The 21,777-nt window shown below is 41.2% G+C and overlaps 1 protein-coding gene across 2 annotated transcripts in view; it reads right to left on the bottom strand.

Annotated features, from left to right (window-relative positions):
• Znf407 (zinc finger protein 407) overlaps positions 1–21,777 on the bottom strand; it is a 361,311-nt gene that overhangs the window by 92,812 nt on the left and 246,722 nt on the right. For both annotated transcript variants that reach the window (XM_057788496.1, XM_057788497.1), the window contains exon 8: positions 11,271–11,449. In XM_057788496.1, coding sequence (XP_057644479.1) covers positions 11,271–11,449 — 179 coding nt within the window. The remainder of the gene's footprint in view (positions 1–11,270; positions 11,450–21,777) is intronic.

Genomic DNA, 21,777 nt, shown 5'->3' with positions numbered 1-21,777 from the left:
AAGGGGGTGTAAAAAGAAACTCAACATATGATGAAATATTGTACATATGCTTAAAGCTTACGCTTACAGTGGAGTTCCTCATCTAAGACTAAAGTTGCTGCATTAGGTCCTTTTTTAGCACTCACAGTTATGGCAAATCTAAACACTATAATAAATTCCTAACCCCTTATCACCAATGTGGTTCTCCCGTGAGAGAATCAGGACTGATAAAGCACTCGGGTCAAGCATCACATGCAATGCTGCCAATCATCTTTTACGAAGCAATAGCATTACTGAGGTGACAGTGACACTGAAGGATGGCTTCAGACTGTACTACCAGTCTTGAAAATCTGGGTCAGTCACTTTGCCTCGGTCCTTGACTCCTGAGCGAAGAGCAGCTGTGGCCCGGGTGCTCTGGAGATGGACTGAGACTCTAGAGAACAGCACAATGTGGGGCGAACGTCGAGCTCTTGCGTCACTGCCCGAGAACAATAGAGTCAGTTCGCAGTTGCAGGAAGCTTTTCCTTATGCTCCTTCCACACAGAATTGTTCTACTGTGCCTTTGAGAAACATATCAGGCTTTGTCCTTACACATCTTATAAGCAATTGGACACCTATTTGTGTAGCTGTTCAATTACTGTCTATTATCTGCAAGGCAAGGGGCATCCTCCCTCGCTCACTCCGACACCTGGTGTGGTAGGGAAGGGGACGCTGCAGATAGGTCTCATGTGAATGCTTTGTACACCCACAGAGTCACATTAATATGCACAAAATGCATTAGATCAACACCAAAGCTGAAACAAAGTATCAGTAAAATTAATTTCCAGCCACTGCAGAATTTTTGCAACTTGTTTGGCAAAGGAAAAAGTAGAAACTAAATTCATGAACACATGTTTTCAAAGCCCTGCTTAAGAATGAAGTTTAAAAATTAATTTTATTTTTCTCTACAGACAGGGCAATAAGGTTTTGGACTAATAATTTGGTCATAATAGAGAGGTTTAAGTTATTATATTTTTGAAGTTGTAGTGTTACCAAAGTGACAGGTCCCTTTACGTTCCCATTCACAGGGAAAACCTAAATGACAAGAAGCTGCCGCAGGAGCAGTATGGCTTCAGTTTTTAGAAGACAGATGCAGTGGGGTGCTGGTAATGGCCCTGAGTACAGAGAAGAGGAGGATAACTAAACATAAATATTCAGATAAAATGCCTGTATAAATTATCATGCTACATTTTAGACCTACTTCAAGCAAAACATTCAATTTTACCTGTAGTATGATGATAAATATGGTTTCCTACAGTGAGTGAAAATGACTTTGCATATCAATGTAATCGAGGAATCTGTTAACATGTTAATGCCTAGAAGATGAACACACCCAACTTGATCTTGCCACAAATAACAAAACACACAATCCTAGATCTGAAATGCTTTTGTCAAGGTAGGAAACATATTACAAAATTGATGTCTTCAAACTGAACATAAAGCATATAACGTATTTATACTGAGAAATTGAGGTGAAAACACAGCAAGTACTAAAAAAAATTATACACAAAACAAAATCACTTTGTGGACTTCGTTCTAGCTCATGGCCAAAGACTCATAATGTAAAAGCATTCATCACAAACACATTTATTTATTTTTTTCATTACATACTAGGGGGTAAAGACCAGAAATATGGATGAAGATTACACAGCAAGAAAACATTAACACAAAACAGAATCCTAAACTGTTACTAGGTGATTTCAAAGAACTATCCTGCTTTATTTCTCCCTCTTGTCTTCATTTTATCGTAGCTACATGATCTGGGTTTTCAACTTGTACTCTGTACACACTCTTGACCCTGGTGTCTCCTCTGCTTATTCAAGGTTCCCATTGTGTCATCTTCCTCTTCTGATGCTGAGCTCCTACAAGATGAAAGTCCTCTGCCACTTCCCTTCATACATGTGATGCTGTTCAATTATGTGAGCACTCAGTTGTATAAGTTAGAGTTACATTACAAGTCCTCAAGTACACAGGACCTCCAGCAAGAACATTTATATACTGAAATAATTTAATAATAAATGTGCACAAGAAGTATAACATTTGTTACCTATTTTATTTGATCTTTGACTTAAATGTGAAGTTTGCCCTGTCTAAATAGTCAGAAAATCTAAACATAAGCCAAATACAACAAAATGTCATAAATTAGTATTGACTGAATGCTAAATAAAAATTGTCAAATATTCAATAAATATTTGTTACATATAAGATGCTAGAATGTGGTTCACTTAACTATTGGATGAGCAGAAACAGTTTGGGGTCCCATTAAACAACAGAACATCAAGTGAAACCAAATATCATTAAAGAGAACACAAGCACATCAAGAGAACGATGTCTCCATGTTAAGATGCAAACACATTTATAGCAGACTATTTATTACCAACTCATTTTTCTTAAGAGAATAAGAAGGAGAAAAGTATTAGAATAACAGTGGTTAGAACATGAGCATGTAAGCTGTGTTAATAGACCAGGCCATCTACATTACAGAACATGGATCTTTGTCAATCAAAAGGAGCACCTACTGGCATAATTGAAAATAACATAGAATATAAAGTAATTTTTAATTATATGCTTTATTTGTAAAATAGAGAACTTAATAGAAATCTATGTTCTACTTTAAATAGTTTACAAATATTAACTCATTTAATCATTCAAGACACATGTTATTAAGAAAGACTGATAGCAACTTGAGCCCAAGTAGCAAAATAATCTATAACATTTAAAAGACGGATTTTGTTTAGGGCAAAAAAAATCGTAATGTGTTCCAGGCCAACATCTGGGAGGAAAATAGCACAACAAGGCACTCTTAACAGACTGAAGCCAGGCGGGGAATGCACAGCAGATGCTAGAGCTGTGCCTAACAAGCATTCTCTTCCAAAGAGGAAAAGTTCACTTTTATATTCTATGCACTAACTGAACTAATCTATGCTACTTGCAAAGGAATCTTGCCTTTTCCTTTACAAACAGGAAGTCACTTATGCTAGGTTTTTATTTTAAGCATGCACTAAAATTATGAGTCTTTAGAAGAAAGAATGACTCCCTGCCAATCACACTGACATGCTGCTCAACAAATGGCACCATTAGCTGCGACAAGAGTGAGCACGTCTGAGCAGAGCTTTTTAGGAGGCTCTCGACCAGCCATCAAGAACGCTGCTGGGTCGAGTTAGACCTACGCTATGTTCTGCTGCAGTGAAAGCTATTAGGCAATTCAAATGCCTACTTTACAATGATGGATTTTCTTCTATTAAAAGAATGTACTTAAGTGTTTTTAATCTTCCTTAGAAAAATGGGAAACAATAAGAAAGTAGAAGAGTATTTCAAGAAGTTCAAATCTCCTTTTTTCACAATAAATTAATTTTGAAATTTTATTAAATGACTTTTATAATACAAATGTTCATTAACATATGCCATATAACACCTTTTGGGTCTATTTAATTTTAGAGAATCATGGTTATTTGTGTAATTTTTGTTCTTATTCTTCCTCATTTTCATATTGTCCTTTCCAAGTATGTTTTCTAACTGATCTCAAAATGCCACAAGTCATGGAGAGTAAAGAAAAGCTGGTTTTCACCATGTGTAATTGTATAACTGGTGGTATGATGCATATTTACTGAGTCTCTTGAGGGAAGGCAATTCAGCCACATGCCATGACACAGATGAACATTGAAGACACTGTGTGAAAGGAAAGACCCAGTCACAAAAGATGTCAGAATGATCCCACCTGTATGTGAGGTAGAACAACCTCCTGACCATATCATTTCTTCCAACGTTTGATTTCATATCAGATTTCCTTCATCTCAGTAAGTACAGACAGAAAGACAGACAGAAATAGCTACAATATATTCAGACAGAGTACTGAGACACAGACAGCTAGCACATTGCTTACATATGCAGCAGTCTAGGACACATACATAAATCAGTGATAGCAATGAATTGCCTAACACCACAGTTGTCAGAAGGCATCTCCTGGTAAATGACACATGACTATAATGTGAATACAAAAATGAATTAGGTGAGTATATATTTACAATTTCAAAGTCCACCAGAGAAGAGTATCAGAAGGGAAAAGACCAAATTTTTTTTATTCAAGAACATAATTAAGGAATACTGGGTTCACTGTATACTGCTTTCTCAATGCAAATACACAGACTTCATTTTATTTTTTCCTAAGATTTTTGTGAATTGCATTGTAAGTTCCCCTCCTTAAGAAAGTCATTCAAGAAAAGGGAGAGGCAGTGACGAACCAGACAACCTCTTGACAGGTTTAAATTAGATCTCAGAACAATGAGGAGGTGAAGGATATAAAGCTGAAAGGAACACATATACTCAAATGCTCCATTTTGAGAATAAAATTTAAAACCCATATATACTTACTTTTAGAAATTGCTATGCTAATATAAAGAAAATGGCCCAAAGAAATACTGCTAACTTATTCTGAACAGAATTACAATGACAATTAATGGGGGAAGGTTAGTGCTTTCAACCAGAAGAAACCACTTTGCAGAAAAAAGAACACTATCTACATTTCATGTTATACAAAACATGGCTCAAAGTGAATCAGAAGACTGAATGCAGAGTGAAGTCGTTTAAGAGTCAACAGATTGATTCTGGGGGCAGTTTCCGTCCATGGTCTTGACCCCACTGTTTGGAGTCTGTGGAGCACCATGGTGCAGATGGCATAAGAGCTGCCTACCTCACGGCAGCCGAGAAACAGACTGTGACACAGGAAGAGGCTGTGGGTACGGCATGTGTTCCAGAAGATGCCCGAAGTGATGGAATTTCCCCCACCGTTATCTCCTAACCGCCATTCTCTATGCAGTCATCGGTGGATGCGCCCACTGACGACAGCACAACTGTGAGTGGAGTCAGCGTGGGGAACAAACTGTACTACATAAGTCTGGGAGGGTATTTCATGTTCAGCCGTGACCATGAGTCTTCAATCACAACTGAATTAAAAGCACGAGACACACTCTAAAATAATGACTTTATAGTATCTCATTTTGGGTTTGGTATTTTCTCAATGAGTCATGATACTGAGTGTACTTCAGTATTCTTCCTGGGCACCGGTTAATACTCTTAAAAAACAGCTCTTCAGAGTTTCCCAATTTTAATGAGGACATTTGTTCTGCTATTGCTAAATGCAAGAATGCTTTACAAACTCTGGATAAAGAGAGAAGTATATCATTTTCAGCCTTTTTATAGGATTTCCTTTAATTTTTAATAATGTGCTTTTAAGTACAAAGTTTTTTTTTTAAAAAAATAAAGTCCAGCTTATCTTTTCTTTTTAAATTTCTTTTATGCTTTGTGTTTGAAGTGTTATATCCACAAAAGCCACGGCTTAATCCAAAGTCACAAAGACCTAACTCGAGTACAATCCCAGGGAAGCAATGGATAGTATGTTCACAATAGTCGAGTGTGTCTGATGAGAATGTCGAGGAACCGAAGCACACAAGGCAATGCACAGAACTGGGATACAAAGGCTATCTGCAAGCCAAAGGAGACAGCATGCTTAAAAAAGAAACCAACTTTTGGGCCTGGGCAGGGAACACCCAAGATGAGCTCAGAGCAAAACCTGATGCCAGAAAACACTGCACAGATATAAAACACTGCATAGACATAAAACACTGCATAGACATAAAACACTGCACAGATATAAAACACTGCACAGATATAAAACACTGCATAGACATAAAACACTGCATAGATATAAAACACTGCACAGATACAAAACACTGCACAGATATAAAACACTGATACAAAACACTGCACAGATATAAAACACTGCACAGATATAAAACACTGCACAGATATGAAACACTGCATAGATATAAAACACTGCAGATATAAAACACTGCATAGATATGAAACACTGCATAGATATAAAACACTGCACAGATATAAAACACTGCACAGATATAAAACACTGCATAGATATGAAACACTGCATAGATATAAAACACTGCATAGATATGAAACACTGCATAGATATAAAACACTGCATAGATATAAAACACTGCATAGATATGAAACACTGCATAGATATAAAACACTGCATAGATATAAAACACTGCATAGATATGAAACACTGCATAGATATAAAACACTGCACAGATATAAAACACTGCATAGATATAAAACACGGCATAGATATGAAACACTGCATAGATATAAAACACTGCACAGATATAAAACACTGCACAGATATAAAACACGGCATAGACATAAAACACGGCATAGACATAAAACACTGCATAGATATGCACTCGTTAAAGAAGGAAGAGGGATCTGCAGGACCCTGTCTCATTCTGATGGTCAAGTTACCATTTTTAGCTATAATAACTGTACCCTTTACAGCCTCCACAAGATATTTTATAAACATTAGGCTAACCCCAAATAAAGGAAGTTCTACACAATGACTGGCCATATATATGTAAGAACCAAAGTCAAAAAGAATGAGACGTGCTCATGGGCCAGAAAAAACTAAGAAGAGAGGACAGTCATAGCAAATGCTGGCCCATAGGATGAACTCTGAGTGCAGAAACTAATGAACTATGAACAAAGAATATAGCATAGGAGTGGTATCGTGCTGATGCTAATTTTGCTGGATTTTGTTATTTGTCTATGATAATATCATGGTGAAATTTAGGGGTGTTTAATGAATTCTATTATTCTGTACTTTTGTGTGAATTTGAAACCATAAAACTTAAAAGTTGTGCAATGGTACTTTTATTCATAGCAAATAAAAATGAAATTGTGAAAAATAATAGTTACATTTTAAATAAATTTCAAAGATAATTACACAATATATCTAAATTTATTTGATTATTTGAAAATTCTGTGGTGCTTTCCTTCATTAAATAGGTTCAATTAAAGCAACAATTCTGTTACGCACAGCTAATGATAGGACTTGTCAACACCTACAATAGCTCTCATATACAACCACTTTTAATTGGGACTCAAAATATGTGATGGTGTAAAAATTTTTAAATAAAATTATATTGAATACAGTCAATCAAAGGTCTATAAAAAGCAAAAGCTATATCAATGACCTGATCAGATCATACTGCCCCCACTCTTTCCACAACCAATTTCCCCTTAAAATTCTGATGAATGAATTTGTTTGTCCTTGGGGATAACAACAATTTATCTCCCTTTTCTTTTAAACATTTTCTTAACTTTCAGATTCCAGTTTCTAGATGCTGCGTGCACTGGCACTGATTAGGCTGCAGTTTCCCTGTGAGGAGACAGGCACGACACAGGGAAGGAAGTTTACGGTGCTCTCAATTACACAGGCCTTGAAGGAAATGAGGATTCAGCCTTTTCTGGGTTAAAAAAAAATGTAACCATCATTTAAAAATGTTTAAGATCCTGCAGTCAGCAATGAGTCTTTGAGACTCAGATCTACTCCATTAGCTGGACATGTTTCTCTGGCTTTCAGGGGCCACCTGTCAGTCCTAGGAGGAGGAGCTAATGATAGACAACAGACTGAAGAGGCTTATTTGTGTACTCTGCACTCACTGTGCCGCTGGGAAGGGAAACACAGACTGGTCTAGGACTTCACTGAAGTCCTGCATCTACAGAGTCAGGCCCAACACCAGCTCATCGGACTCCATCTTCCTGCTTTCTTCTGTATGATAGATGGAAGGGCAATAGAGAAACCACTGTGCAAATATCCACCATCGTGGATTTAAAGTTATTCCGCAATTTTACTTTCTAATACAAATATTCAGATAATCTGAAACTACCCCCACTTTAAAGTCTTCTGTGGTAAAAAATTTTGATTAACTGGATTTTTTTTCAAAATTCCTTTATATGCAGGATTTGACTGTCGGCACATTCAAGAAAGTGGTCATGGATTTGATTTAGCCAAACTCTGGGTTATGGATCTTTAGGCAACGTAACTACTGGAAGATCATTAGCTGGAACTGGTGATCATCGGAGATTTGCTTCTGAAGACTGAAAGGCCTGGTGGGAGCCTGGCGCTACTGTTACTGTGCCTCTGCAGTCCTTTGTGACAGTGAGAAAGGAGCACAGCCACTGCCACTGCGACTCCTGGGCTCAGACTTCAGTCAGCAGACCCCACCCCCCAGCACTGAAAAGGAAGTGAGGGTGTGCCAGACACACAGCAGAGAACGCCTCCCTAACTCTGCTCCCCAGTGCTGAACACATAAAGAGGTTTTCATACATAGTTCTGGTACATTAAAGAGAACATATTTATTCTCAAACATATGAAGCATTCCAATATTTAGGGCCGTATCAAGGCAAGGTTTTGAATAAAGAAGACTATTACTGAATAGGAGAAGTGGTAGTGAGTCCACAAGTCTGCTTAGCTGATCAGTAAATCAAATCCTCACAGACAGACGCCCAGGAACTGGGTTTTGCTGGAATGCCAGTTATAGCACTAGAGAAACCAGCTGATGAAAACAGCCTTTCCGCTATTGCTCACTCGATGACTACAAAGAATGGAGTAGGAACTTGGTCAGACATGAGAGTCAGAAGGAAAGCGAAGGGAAAGGCCAGTTACCAAAATAGCCACGTAGCCACAGAATGGACACAGAGACTGACTGCAGCAGAAGATGCCAGGGCACACAGACAGCAGTTTGGGAAGAACAAAGACTCAGAGCAGCATTTTAGAAAATGAATGATGACTGGCTGAAAGAGTACCAGCCCTGAACTGCTAATTATTTTAGGAAGTCTTTTGTTAGGGTGAGAACTGGGAGACTAGGAAACAAGGGATCCAGCCTGAAGGTTAAAAAGAAGAGGGGAGAGGCTGAAAATTATAGACCTGTACGTGTAGCATCTATATTAGGAAATAAATTTGAGATGATACTCATGGATGAGCTTAATGATACATTTGGAGAAGTACAATTTAATAGGAGTGAGTCAGCATGGATTTACCAAAGGCAATCATGTCAGGAAAAATTCCTTCCTTTTCACGTTGAAGTAATAATTGGTTTTTGTAAAGGAGAACCAATGGAAAACTGTCAGGTTTTGCAGAGTATTGGACTTTTCATAAAATAAATTATTGTACAGGATGTCATGACGTGTGTCAGAGCATCAAACTAACATCGAGTAAGAATGGAAGAGGGTGGAAACAGAAGGCCAAAACCCTGGGAAAGGAAGGACTGCCTCCTGCAAGGTCTGCAGAGGGGAGACACGGCCTGGCTGCAGATGGAGAATTAAGAACATCAAGTAAGTATAGCCTGAATGGCACTGAATTGGTTCTAGGTAGAAGGGAAGACAAAGGCCGCAGCGTGTTGACAACAGTCAAACTCTCCCACTCCTGTGTTTATGACTGGATAAATGCCAAGAAATATCGTTGAATAAAACGTCATAAAAATATAAAATCTAACTTAGAAGAATATAAAAATATAGATTTGTAAAGAAAGCACAGTAAATTCGTATCATATCACCCTGTAAGACAATAATTTAGGGTACTATTTAAATGAATATGTAGAACTAATGAAAAACTAATTTAAATATGAAAAACATGACATCAGAAAACTGGAAAAAAAAATAAGAAAAGTACCCTATCATGGCTTACTGCTTAATCTTTCCTGAAAGAGAACGCTGCTTTCTCACTGCCTTCAAGCATCCCAGCTTCTCAAAGGGAAACGTGAGATGGGGGAAAGGCCGGCCACATTCTCCGGAGAAAGGGAACAGTCTGGTCAAACAGCCAGTGAGCCATCAGAGCCCATCACTAACTAGCGCCTAGCACTGCCAGTACATGAGGCGTATGGTCTGCCCCTCTAGCCCAGGACATAAGATGGACACAGGGATGATGTCCGTGAGGAGCTATCCTTTCTTTGGCACTAAGTTAAGAGCTACTTCCTTTTATAGAGTCCATCCTACACATACAGCTGGGGTGACGGCGAGTGGCAGGGGAACATCAAAAGTTGTAGGAACAGTCACATTGGGTAAGGGCTCTGCTGACCAGCTAGGAAATGCAGTGCACAGGCTTAGCCCTCATGTAAGCCAGCACTTCAGCGCCTCTGCTGTACCGCTTTCACGCTGATGAAGAACCCAAGGGCAGGGATAGTCACAACAGTTTAACAGGATATTATCTATCTGTGTGAACTCTAGCTGATAAGGTGCCAACCTCACCAAAACAGAAAAAGTAGAGACCTTTGCTTTTGTTTGGTTTTCAAAACATCACTGCATACAACAAAAATCAAGAAATCAGCCACCCCATCATTACTTTTATATACTGATAACAGGAATTTATTTTTAAACTGAAAAAATTGAAAGAATACACCAGTATCAAACTTAGCATAGTCACACATCATCAGGTGCATTAAAATATTCTAACTTAAGTTCCACACCTAGAATGTTCATATCAGAGAAAGCCCTCCTTTCTCTGATGTGGACATCATAAGGGCAAAAATACATACCTTAAAACAGCCCTGTCGTTACAGAAAGGCCTTCCCTTGGTTCTCACACACACAGAGCCTATCACAGCTCCACTGTGTTCACAGTCCTATCCAAGAGCCAACAGCTCCACTGCGTGCACCACACCACGGCACCCTCACAGATGTGCACTAAATAATCCTCGGCACAGTAAAGCCGTCCTGTCAGGAGCCACCTGTCAGGTGAGAAGCGGGGTGACTAGCAGCTGCCTCGGCAGCCCAGGCTGCACTAGCTGTATTTGCGCACGGCTGTCAGGCCACAGCACAGGACACTTCTCCACACTGACTTTAGAGGTGGGTGCTTCCTTAAACAGAACACCATTCCCGCAGCCCAGTGCTTCCCTTTGTGTAGAGACAGTTCTATACTCAGGGACAGTTTTCAATTAAATAAAAAGCTGAGCGACGGGAAACAGTTTGCTTTCCCTACAGACACCTTCCATCGCCTCTGACTTGAGTCACGCCCTCAGTCACATTCTCAGGAAAACAGCAGTACAAGGAGTACAGTGCAACATTTCAAATCATAAATACACTGAAGGAATTAATTTCTACCGATTAAAAAAAAACAAAAGAAACTCCGGCCACAGCATCTGGCTGCCCTATTATAATGATTCTGTTAGCTCTGTATATGTGATAGAGTACAGGTGCAAGGGCCTGTCTTCACGCAGAGCAGAGAAGGAACAAGATGAACTTCCACACAGGGCCCAGAAACTGACTCCATCAAGACCTGATTTCACGCGAAGAAGCCACAGTAATCTACAAACAGCTTCATAACTACTGTGGTAAATGAAATGAGATCCTGTTAAAAAACAAAAACAAAGCAGCAGCACTTTAATGGTTTCCGTTCCTTACCAGCATGCAGGTACGCGAGGTCAGGGTTCTCAATGTCAGGATGCTGCTCTTTCAAGTGGTTTCGGAATTCCACGGGGACATTTGTCCCATAGTCACATTTTGGGCAGTTGTACATCTTGACACCTTCATGTTTGCCGGTGTGTAAAATGTGTTTGCGGATATTCTCCGCACAGTTTGACCTACGAAGTAAGAAAGTAAATGGAATTAAGTCAAATAAGCGTCACTAGGTTACAAATACTTGTAGTTGGAGGCTGCTCATTCATTTCCCAGCTGCCCAGATCCAAAAAATCACACAGAAACTATATTAATTAAAACATTACTTGGCCTATTAGCTTACTGGGCTTCTTATTAACTAACTCTAACATCTTAAATTAACCCATTTCTATTATTTCATATTTTACTATGAGGCTAGTGGTTTACCGGCAAGGTTCCAGCGCATCTGTCTCCTTCAGCAGCTACATGGCATCTCCTTGACTCCCCCTACTTTTCTCTTCTGTCTCTGCTTGGAAATCCTGCCTTGCTCTATTATGTCCTGCCATAGGCCAAAGCAGCTTTATTCATTAACCAACGGTAATAAAATAACAGACATTCACAGCATACAGAGAAAAATTCCAGATCAACTGCAGAAACTGGCTGCCCTTGGTACATCATTCCTGTGTGCTAGGTAGTAATCAATCTGCTAACTTCACATAGATAACAAGCAGGAGTCAGCCATACAATGATGTCAGCTCTGTAACCCAGATAGCATGGCCTAAGGTGCTCTTTGCTTCAGCAATTCAGGTCTATGCAGAACTAGAGACACAAACTCCCAGGCTTTATATTTAATATCAAATTATTCGGGTACTATCCGAGGGCAATGAAGGTGTTGGCTTGCACACTAGAACACACAAGCACCCTGAAGAGTGGTAGCAATGAAAGTCACTGAGCTCAGAGCACTGAGGAACACAGCCTAACATTTTTAGGTACTTCCAGTAAAAGCTGCTCCCCTTACAGTGCTGAGGCAGCCTAGATAGGAAGGAAGCCACCGACAGTCCCTTGGTTTGTCCCATGTCAAGGCAATGTGTTGGTACCAGAAAGCTCCCTGTAATGATGGGGTTTCAGAGGTTAGGCTGGACACTATTGTTGAGGGCCCACTAGCCAGCGGAAACAGGAGTGAGTAGAAAAAAGAACAAGACATGCATTGATACTTCCTGAAGATGCTGCTGAAGAAGGAACTCTGCAGCCACTCTAAGAGAGAGAGAAGAAAGTCAGCAGAGACACCTGTGTTGTGCCGCACAACAGGCCAGGAATCACCTCGGTGTCTCATGCTCAATGACATCATGATACTTACTTTTCATGGAATATTAGCCTGTGTCATCATTCACATGTAAGGATAGCTCGTGAGACTGGAAACGGAGACTGGGGGGGGGGGTCCCTTTTAATTCATGCCGTGTGAAGCTGGAGAAGAAGCCTCAAGACATGGAACAGTGAATGAAAACAGGAAGAACAAGATTCCACAGACAGGATAAAGGTGTCTTCTACTGAGAGAAAGGATGCTGAAATACAAGTGAATGAGATCTTGGGATCACAGTGACAGCCCAGCACTGAGATTACTGATAACACAAATCCAAGATATTACTTTGGAAAGCTTCATGCCCATGAAAAGACAGAGTACATCATCAAACAAGCACCCCTTTAAGTAGAGCTAGAACCGTTAATATGGAGAACGTAAGTCCCTTTATGCCAGGGAAAGCTATTAGAAAAACACACATCAAAATGTGAGTATAGCAAATACTGAAATGCTGATTCTTTTCACGTTCCAAAAATACTTTAAAATTTACATACTAAAATTAAAAATAAAAACTATTAACATTACTATGCGTGAGGACAGAACTACAGAGATTTTCTAGCTAATTCCAGCATGATTTGGGCAAAGGCTCGGTCAACTTAAATACCTCTTTGAGCTTAGACAGAATATGCATTAGCTAGGTGATATACAAATACATATTTCATTTCTTATATCACACTGATTACTAAATCTGCTTTGCACATGAATTTGCACATTGTCAATAACAATGAGGAAAAGAAGAAAAGTACTTATGTGTGCCACATGTGCAACTGGCCTGGTGAATGTGACACCAGCATCTGAGCCTGTGAGGTCAGGATTAGTAAGGGAATTGCACTGGCTTAGGAAAAAGGGCCTCTCACAGGCTCCCAGGCTGAATGCTGCGTGCTCCTCCGCTGAATGCACTATTTTGGAAGGTGCTGTATACGTTAGACCATGGGCACACTTAGCTGGGTCACTGGTGGTAGGTACTAAAGGGGGGGGGGCTCCATTCCCTTCCTGTCTCTCTTCCCCTGACTCCTAATCAGCATGAGGTGAGCATCTGTGCTGCATACTCCCACCGTGTGATGCTCATCCTCTCCACAAGGTCCAAAGCAATGCAGGCAGCTTATCTGGGATATTTAAATCCCCAAAACTGGGAACAGGAATCAACCCTTCCTTCTGCTAACCTGCTTCCTCCAGCTATTTTACACTAAATATCATCACTGACATAAGAATCACTAGAGCATCAGCTTTCTGTCAAATCAAACACAGCAAAGACTCCTGATTCCTGGAAGAGTCTGGTAAATGGTTACGGTTTCTGTTTGGTCTCAAGTCCACCAGAACAGTCCTCACATGGAACTTTTCCAGAACAGCACACGGAAGGAAAGGACTGTGGAACTGGGCAGATACACAGACACCTATGGGAACAGGCTACAGGAAGCCCAACACACAAGCAGCCCCGTCATGTTAGTAAAAATGAAGAAGATAACAGGGTCAAGAATCCAGAAAGAAGCAACCACGAACCATAAGTTTACCCAAGTGAACAATAAACTTATACTGAGTGTATCACTCAAATGTCACTTTGCCTAATTAACAAGACATCTTCCTGCAGACTGGCTGTGTGAAGCCATACTACCAAGGACACACATGTATGCACGATGCCCTCTCGTTATCCCCTGCTAACAACCACAGAGCAAGCACCTCGAAGAAGTAGAGGCACAAACTGAGAGGCCTTTCTACTTTAGCCACTGACCCTCTGGCCAGGACTTTCATATTTGAATTTCTTTCTTTGGCCATCAGAATCCTCTATATGCCAAAGAATTTATTCCTGCCCCAACTATCTCCCTCTGCACTCTGTCTCTGGCAAAGCTAATTTATGAGGAATAAAAATTATTTGAATTAAGCTAAGGAGTTTAAGTATCCTCTCAATACTCAGATGAGCTCTCTGTCTCAAGTGACTCAGAAGAGATCCAGGAGATCCTGTTTGGATAAAGGAGAATACAAATCAAGAAAGGCCTAAGCACCTTCCCTGGGATACAATAGGACAGTCAGGGACCCCTGGCTCTGGACCTGCAGGAAGATGCGCTCCACACCCCATCCTCCTCGATACACTTCGAGTCCGGCAGAGACTGAGACATGAGGTCAGGCAGTCCAGTCTCCATTTTCAACTCGTGAATGCCAACCCTTTCTATATAGGGGCTCTGTAGTCTAAAGCAATTACTTTAATTCTGAGATCCTGTCCCTTAACTATAAAATAAGACTAAGAGTTTCAAATCACTAAAACCTTGAATTCAATCTTTATGGAAAGGCAAGAGCCAAACATAGTTTTACCAGGAACTAAGATGCTTCCAAGCTGCCCGCAGGTCTGCACTGGGCCCTGGGACTTCTATGTTAGCATGGAGAACCAACGGCAAAAGGGTGGAGCACAGGAAGCCAGGCTCTCACACACAGTAAGAAGCAGCTATCCATTGGCAGAGACAAGGCACTGAGCTTGAGGATCTCATGGAGAATGCTGACACCTAGACCTGCCATTCTAAACTCAATGGCCACTCTTCCAGGTTACAGTGACTACCACGTGGCCCCCAGCTGAGCAAAGGCATCCAGATACTCAGCAGGAGAAGATGCTTTTACTGGGAGGGCAGAAGAGAAATTTCTTCACAAGGCTCCTAAGACTGAGGTAATTGCTGAGGACTTGCCAGGACCAAAACCAAACATTGTTCTGATAAGAACAACATCTTTGAAGATCTTTTAAAAATTAATTCTTTGAAAACTTCACGTAAGCATACAATAATTTCAAGCATACTCACCCCGCACCCTTTCTGGATCTACCCCTCACCCCACATAGTTCCCCTTCTCCTTCCCCAAGTTTTATCTTTTAAAGTTTTTAATACATCGCTTAATGAATTTATTGTGTATGGATGCATCTGTGCTACTGTGTGTGTGTTGTGTATGTGAGTGTATCCAGAAGTCAGCCAATGACTTCTCAACTCCTCTCCTTCAACCATGCCCATCCAAGTAATCAACTCAGGTTCTCAGAAATGGCGGTAAGCGCAGTTACCTACCAGACCATTTCGCTAGCCCTTTTGTTATTTTCTAACCCACTGAGTCCAATTTGTGGCTGTCCAGAAGCCCATGGTATGGTATACCCTTAAAGCAAGCGTACCTTCCCGCCCAGCCTATCAGCTAGAAATAGAACTGAACAAGACAGCTGTCTTAGTCAGGGTTCCTACTGCTGTGACAAACACCATGACCAAATGTGCTTTGTTTCATCCACGCTTCTATGTCACAGGCCATCAGAGCAAATCAGGGCAGAAACTCAAGCAGGAACCTGGAGGCAGGAGTTGAAGAAGAGGGCTTGCAGGGTGCTGCTTACTGTCTTGCTAGGCCTGCTTTCTTAAACACTCCAGGACCATCTGCCCAGGTGGGGCACCACCCACAATGGACTGGGCTCTTCCACATCAATTACTAATTGAGAGAAATACCCCACAGGCTGTTTGAAAGGCCAGTCAATTGTGGTTCCCTTTTCTCAGGTAACTGTAGCTTGTATCAAGGTGGCAAACTAACAAACGAATGAACAGCAACAAAACCAGAACAATTAATCTTTGTCTACTATACATGAGTACAGTACTACTAAACATAACCTTTCCTTTCTTACTCATCCCCAGGAAGTCATGTTAATGTTATTATCACAATATAAAATGTTGTAAATATGTCTTTTAAAAGATAGTATATCTTTATAAGCTAAACAGTCTTTAAAAATTAAAATACTTAAAAAGCTCAGTCTCTTTAAGACATGCAAAGTCTCTCTCAGAGCTCCAAGCCTCTCTGAAGCAGCCAACCTGTCTCTAAAACATCCAGTCTTCTCAAACTTTCAAAACTCTAAAAGCAAAGTCACTCATTTGTGGGGTCCTGGAAAATCAAAAATCCAAGTTAAATACTTCCTTACTTCATAAAGAACTGGGACACAGTCACAATCAAATTGGAACAAAGCACAATCTAACAGGCTAAAAAACTGTGTCCCCCTTTATGATGAAGGTCTTGGAGAGATTAGGGATAAAAGGATCATACCTAAATATAATAAAAGCTATTTACAGCAAGCCGACAGCCAACATTAAATTAAACGGAGAAAAACTCAAAGCCATCCCACTAAAATCAGGAACACGAGAAGGATGTCCACTCTCTCCATACCTCTTCAATATAGTGCTTGAAGTTCTAGCAATAGCGATAAGACAACATAAGGGGATCAAGGGGATTCGTATTGGAAAGGAAGAAGTTAAGCTTTCGTTATTTGCAGATGATATGATAGTATACATAAGCGACCCCAAAAACTCTACCAAAAAACTCCTACAGCTGATAAACGCCTTTGGGAATGTGGCAGGATACAAGATCAACTCCAAAAAATCAGTTGCCTTCCTATACACAAAGGATAAGGAAGCAGAGAGGGAAATCAGAGAAGCATCACCTTTCACGATAGCCACAAATAGCATAAAATATCTTGGGGTAACTCTAACCAAGGAAGTGAAAGATCTATTTGACAAGAACTTTAAGTCTTTGAAGAAAGAAATCGATGAGGACACCAGAAAATAGAAGGATCTCCCTTGCTCTTGGATTGGGAGGATCAACATAGTAAAAATGGCCATTCTACCAAAAGCAATCTATAGATTCAACGCAATCCCCATCAAAATTCTTCACAGATCTGGAAAAGACAATAATCAACTTTATATGGAAAAACAAAAAACCCAGGATAGCCAAAACAATCTTATACAATAAAGGATTGTCTGGAGGCATTACCATCCCTGACTTCAAACTCTATTACAGAGCTACAGTATTGAAAACAGCTTGGTATTGGCATAGAAACAGAGAAGTCGACCAATGGAATCGAATAGAAGACCCTAGCTTTAACCCACAAACCTATGAACACCTGATTTTTGATAAAGGAGCTAAAAGTATACAATGGAAAAAAGAGAGCATCTTTTTTGCCAGCACAAATGGTGCTGGCAAAACTGGATGTCAGCCTGTAGAAGAATGAAAATAGATCCATATCTATCACCATGCTCAAAACTCAAGTCCAAATGGATTAAAGACCTCAATATCAGTCCGAACACACTGAACCTGATAGAAGAGAAAGTGGGAAGTACTCTACAACACATGGGCACAGGAGAACACTTCCTACGTACAACCCCAGCAGCACAGACATTAAGGGCAACATTGAATAAATGGGACCTCCTGAGACTGAGAAGCTTCTGTAAAGCAAAGGACACTGTCACTAAGACAGAAAGGCAACCCACTGACTGGGAAAAGATCTTCACAAACCCTGCAACAGACAAAGGTCTGATCTCCAAAATATATAGAGAACTCAAGAAAGTAGACCCTAAAGGGCTAATCAACCCAATTAAAAAATGGCGCACTGAGCTGAACAGAGAATTCTCAACAGAAGAAGTTCGAATGGCTAAAAGACATTTAAGGTCATGCTCAACTTCCCTAGCGATCAGGGAAATGCAAATCAAGACAACTTTAAGATACCATCTTACACCTGTCAGAATGGCTAAAATAAAAAACACCAATGGTAGCCTTTGCTGGAGAGGTTGTGGAGAAAGGGGTACACTCATCCATTGCTGGTGGGAATGCAAACTTGTGCAACCACTTTGGAAAACAGTGTGGCGGTTTCTCAGGAATTTCGGGATCCACCTACCCCTGGACCCAGCAATACCACTCTTGGGAATATACCCAAGAGATGCCCTATCATACAACAAAAGTATATGCTCAACTATGTTCATAGCAGCATTGTTTGTAATAGCCAGAACCTGAAAACAACCTAGATGCCCTTCAATGGAAGAATGGATGAAGAAAGTATGGGATATATACATATTAGAGTACTACTCAGCAGTAAAAAACAATGACTTCCTGAATTTTGCAGGCAAATGGACGGAAATAGAAAACACTATCCTGAGTGAGGTGAGCCAGACCCAAAAAGAGGAACATGGGATGTACTCACTCATATTTGGTTTCTAGCCATGAATAGGGGACGTTGAGCCTATTATGCGTGATCCTAGAGAAGCTAATTAAGAAGGTGAACCCAAAGAAAAACAATTAGGCGATGAAAGGAGATAGAGACAAAGACCCACATTGGAGCACCGGACTGAAATCTCAAGGTCCAAATCAAGAGCAGGAGACAGAGCACGAGCAAGGAACTCAGGACCGCGAGGGGTGCACCCACACACTGAGACAATGGGGATGTTCTATCAGGAACTCACCAAGGCCAGCTGGCCTGGGTCTGAAAAAGCATGGGATAAAACAGGACTTGCTGAACATAGTGGACAATGAGGACTACTGAGAACTCAAGAACAATGGCAATGGGTTTTTGATCCTACTGCACGTAGTGGCTTTGCGGAAGCCTAGGCAGTTTGGATGCTCACCATACTAGACCTGGATGGAGGTGGGTGGTCCTTGAACTTCCCACAGGGCAGGGAACCCGGATTACTCTTAGGGATGATGAGGGAGGGGGAGGGGGACTTAACGGGGGAGGGGGAGGGAAATGGGAGGTGGTGGCAGGGAGAAGGCAGAAATCTTTAATAAATAAATAAATAAATAAATAAATAAATAAATAAATAAATAAATAAAATATACATCTGTGTCCAATGTATGGGTTTCACTCATGATTTTCTGGGTTCCAAGGGGCTTGGCAGTTATTCACAGCACAGCTTGTGTGGTAGGCTCAGGCTGCCTCCACTCCATAGGTACGGCTGCCCTGGCTTGGCATCAAATGATATTCACATCTCCAAAGTCCTAGGCTCTTTGCTGCTACTGGAGTGAACATACACCAATGGCCTCTCCTGGACTGTCTTCTGGGACACTGGCTCTGCCATATGGCATCAAACCTCAGGCCTGGGGCTCCTAATGCAACTGAGGACACAGCTTCACCTATAGCTGCTCAAAATACCAAGTCTCAGCTGCTCTCCACACCCCTTCACACCTTCAAAACCACCTTGGTGAGTCTTACTATTACCAACTCCAGCCGTGACACTCTGGCAACCTCTGTTTCTGTGGGCTGACCCTGAGGAGACACCTCAGTGATGTCGATTTCTTCTTACACACAACTGGTCCTTTAGTCCCAGCCCCCAGCATCAGTTCCCAGAAAAGCAAGCTTGCACTTCACAGCATTTCCTTCTAATCACAGTCAATTCTTCAGCACCACAAATTCTTTTTTTTAAAAAAAGATTTATTTATTTTTTGTGTACATAGTAGTCTGCCTACATTCATGTCTTCAGGCCAGAAGAGAGCACCAGATCTCATTAGAGATGGTTGTGAGCTACCATGTGGTTGCTGGGAATTGAACTCAGGACTTTCAGACAAGCAGGTGGTGCTCTTAATAGCTGAGCTACCTCTCCAGCCAATTCTTAATTCAAAATACGGCAGGGCCTTGACACAACCTTTAGGGGAATTCAGAAATTTCTTCTAAAACTTCCCCAGTCAGGCCTCCATGGTGTACTCCTCTCAGCATGATCATTCAAGTTCCCACAACAGCTCAACGAAGCCTCAAGGGCTTCGGAGCTCAAAGTTCCAAAATCTTTCTCCAATCCTCCCCAGAACACAAGCTCAGCTTTGTCACACCAATGCTTTCTATTGCTCAAACAGCAGGGCTCAAACGCTGAAGAGAGACCCCAGTCTTAAATAGCATGAAAGAGCAGAAAGCGTTTGTTATACCAGCATGCATGAGGAGTCGCTCACCTCTACAAACGGCAACAACCCGGAGATGAGCGAGTAGGCTCCTTTTAGGCACAGGGAGGGGAATTTTAGGGACAGTCAGGTCATCTCAAAGTGATGGGTTAAACAAGCAGCAGTTCCATTGATATACTCTGAATTGTCTGAGGTTTGGTCTTACCATCTTTGGACACACTTGCACAAGCATGGGTACGTCCGGATGTGACTCAGAAGGGGCTGCAGGACTTGTCCTTCAGACACTGTGAGGCTGACTTAGGCCCTTTCATTGTCTCCTTCAACCCTGACTATAAGGGCTCTGTGGATAAATGGCCCTTTTTGGAAGAGACACCTGTTTTGCCATTCTCAGAGAGCTGCAACTTAAATTCATTTGTAAAAAGTAGAGAGTTTAAGCCCTTCAGTAAGAAAACACCAAGAATGAAAATGAATTGGGAAAGAAAGAGTTTATGTTTCTTATACTGGCAGATCCCAGTCCATTGGTGAGGAAGTCAGGACAGGGGCCCGGAGGCAGGCACTGGAGCAGAGGCCACAGAGGAAAGCTGCTTACTTGTTTTCTCCTCACAGCCTGCTCAGACCAACTTATGCCGTCTGGGACAGATGAAAATAGAAAGACCCAGGAAGACCTTCCTCACAGACTGTGGAGGCAGAAAACAACTTTAGGAAGGAGAATGTGACCAGCAGAGGTGCTGAGAGATTTCCAGGGACTGTGGAGCTGCCTTCAGTTCTTCAGAAAGATCAGGGATGCAGCTTGTGTGAGTTTTCAATTAGATGGTGGTGCACTTTTTAGTGAAAGAGCTGCTTCTGAGTCACCCCGATCCTGTAACCCCTCACTCACACTCTGCGCAGCAACTGCAATGGAAACTCTCTCGTTTACCAAGCTGGACTTTGGCACAGTTGTTACTCTGGACTGCCATAGCTTTCCTTTCTGGGTAAGCAGGTGGGTGTGTGTGTGTGTGTGTGTGTGTGTGTCCCCACAAAGAGTCTCTCATGCGATAAAATGTACTAAATAAAATTAGAGGTGTATTTAAATATAAGCACACTCACATACACACAAACACAGAAAGGCAATGGTCGCAAGAGATGTTGCACAAATACTTCTATGTGCATACAGTGTACATCCACACTGGGCTTGGGAAACGCCCATGAACACTGAACAGTGATCATCTCAAAAGTGAACTGGGGCAGGGTAGTGGTCCAAGAGGCACAAGAAACCCCACACAGCTAAATCTGGTCAGGGCAGGAGACTGGTCACTTATAAATAAAACTCAGGGGTCCTAAATGTACAGTTAACAAGAAAAACTAACTTTTGAAAATTCTACTTAGGAAATCATCATCATCCAATTAAGAGGGAGCGCTTAGAGGTGTCAACTAACTTCAACAAGGCAAATGGGACTTAGTCTACACACAGGCAGGGGCTAAAATATTTTCTGACAGAGCAAACAGACGGCACAATGAATTCCAGATAGATAGCATCATATACCT

The sequence above is a fragment of the Chionomys nivalis genome, chromosome 14, assembly GCF_950005125.1.
Source record: "Chionomys nivalis chromosome 14, mChiNiv1.1, whole genome shotgun sequence".
In the NCBI taxonomy this organism is placed as follows: Eukaryota; Metazoa; Chordata; class Mammalia; order Rodentia; family Cricetidae; genus Chionomys; species Chionomys nivalis.
The sequence above is the reverse complement of the archived record's forward strand: the minus strand, read 5'-3'. Positions and strand labels throughout refer to the sequence as shown.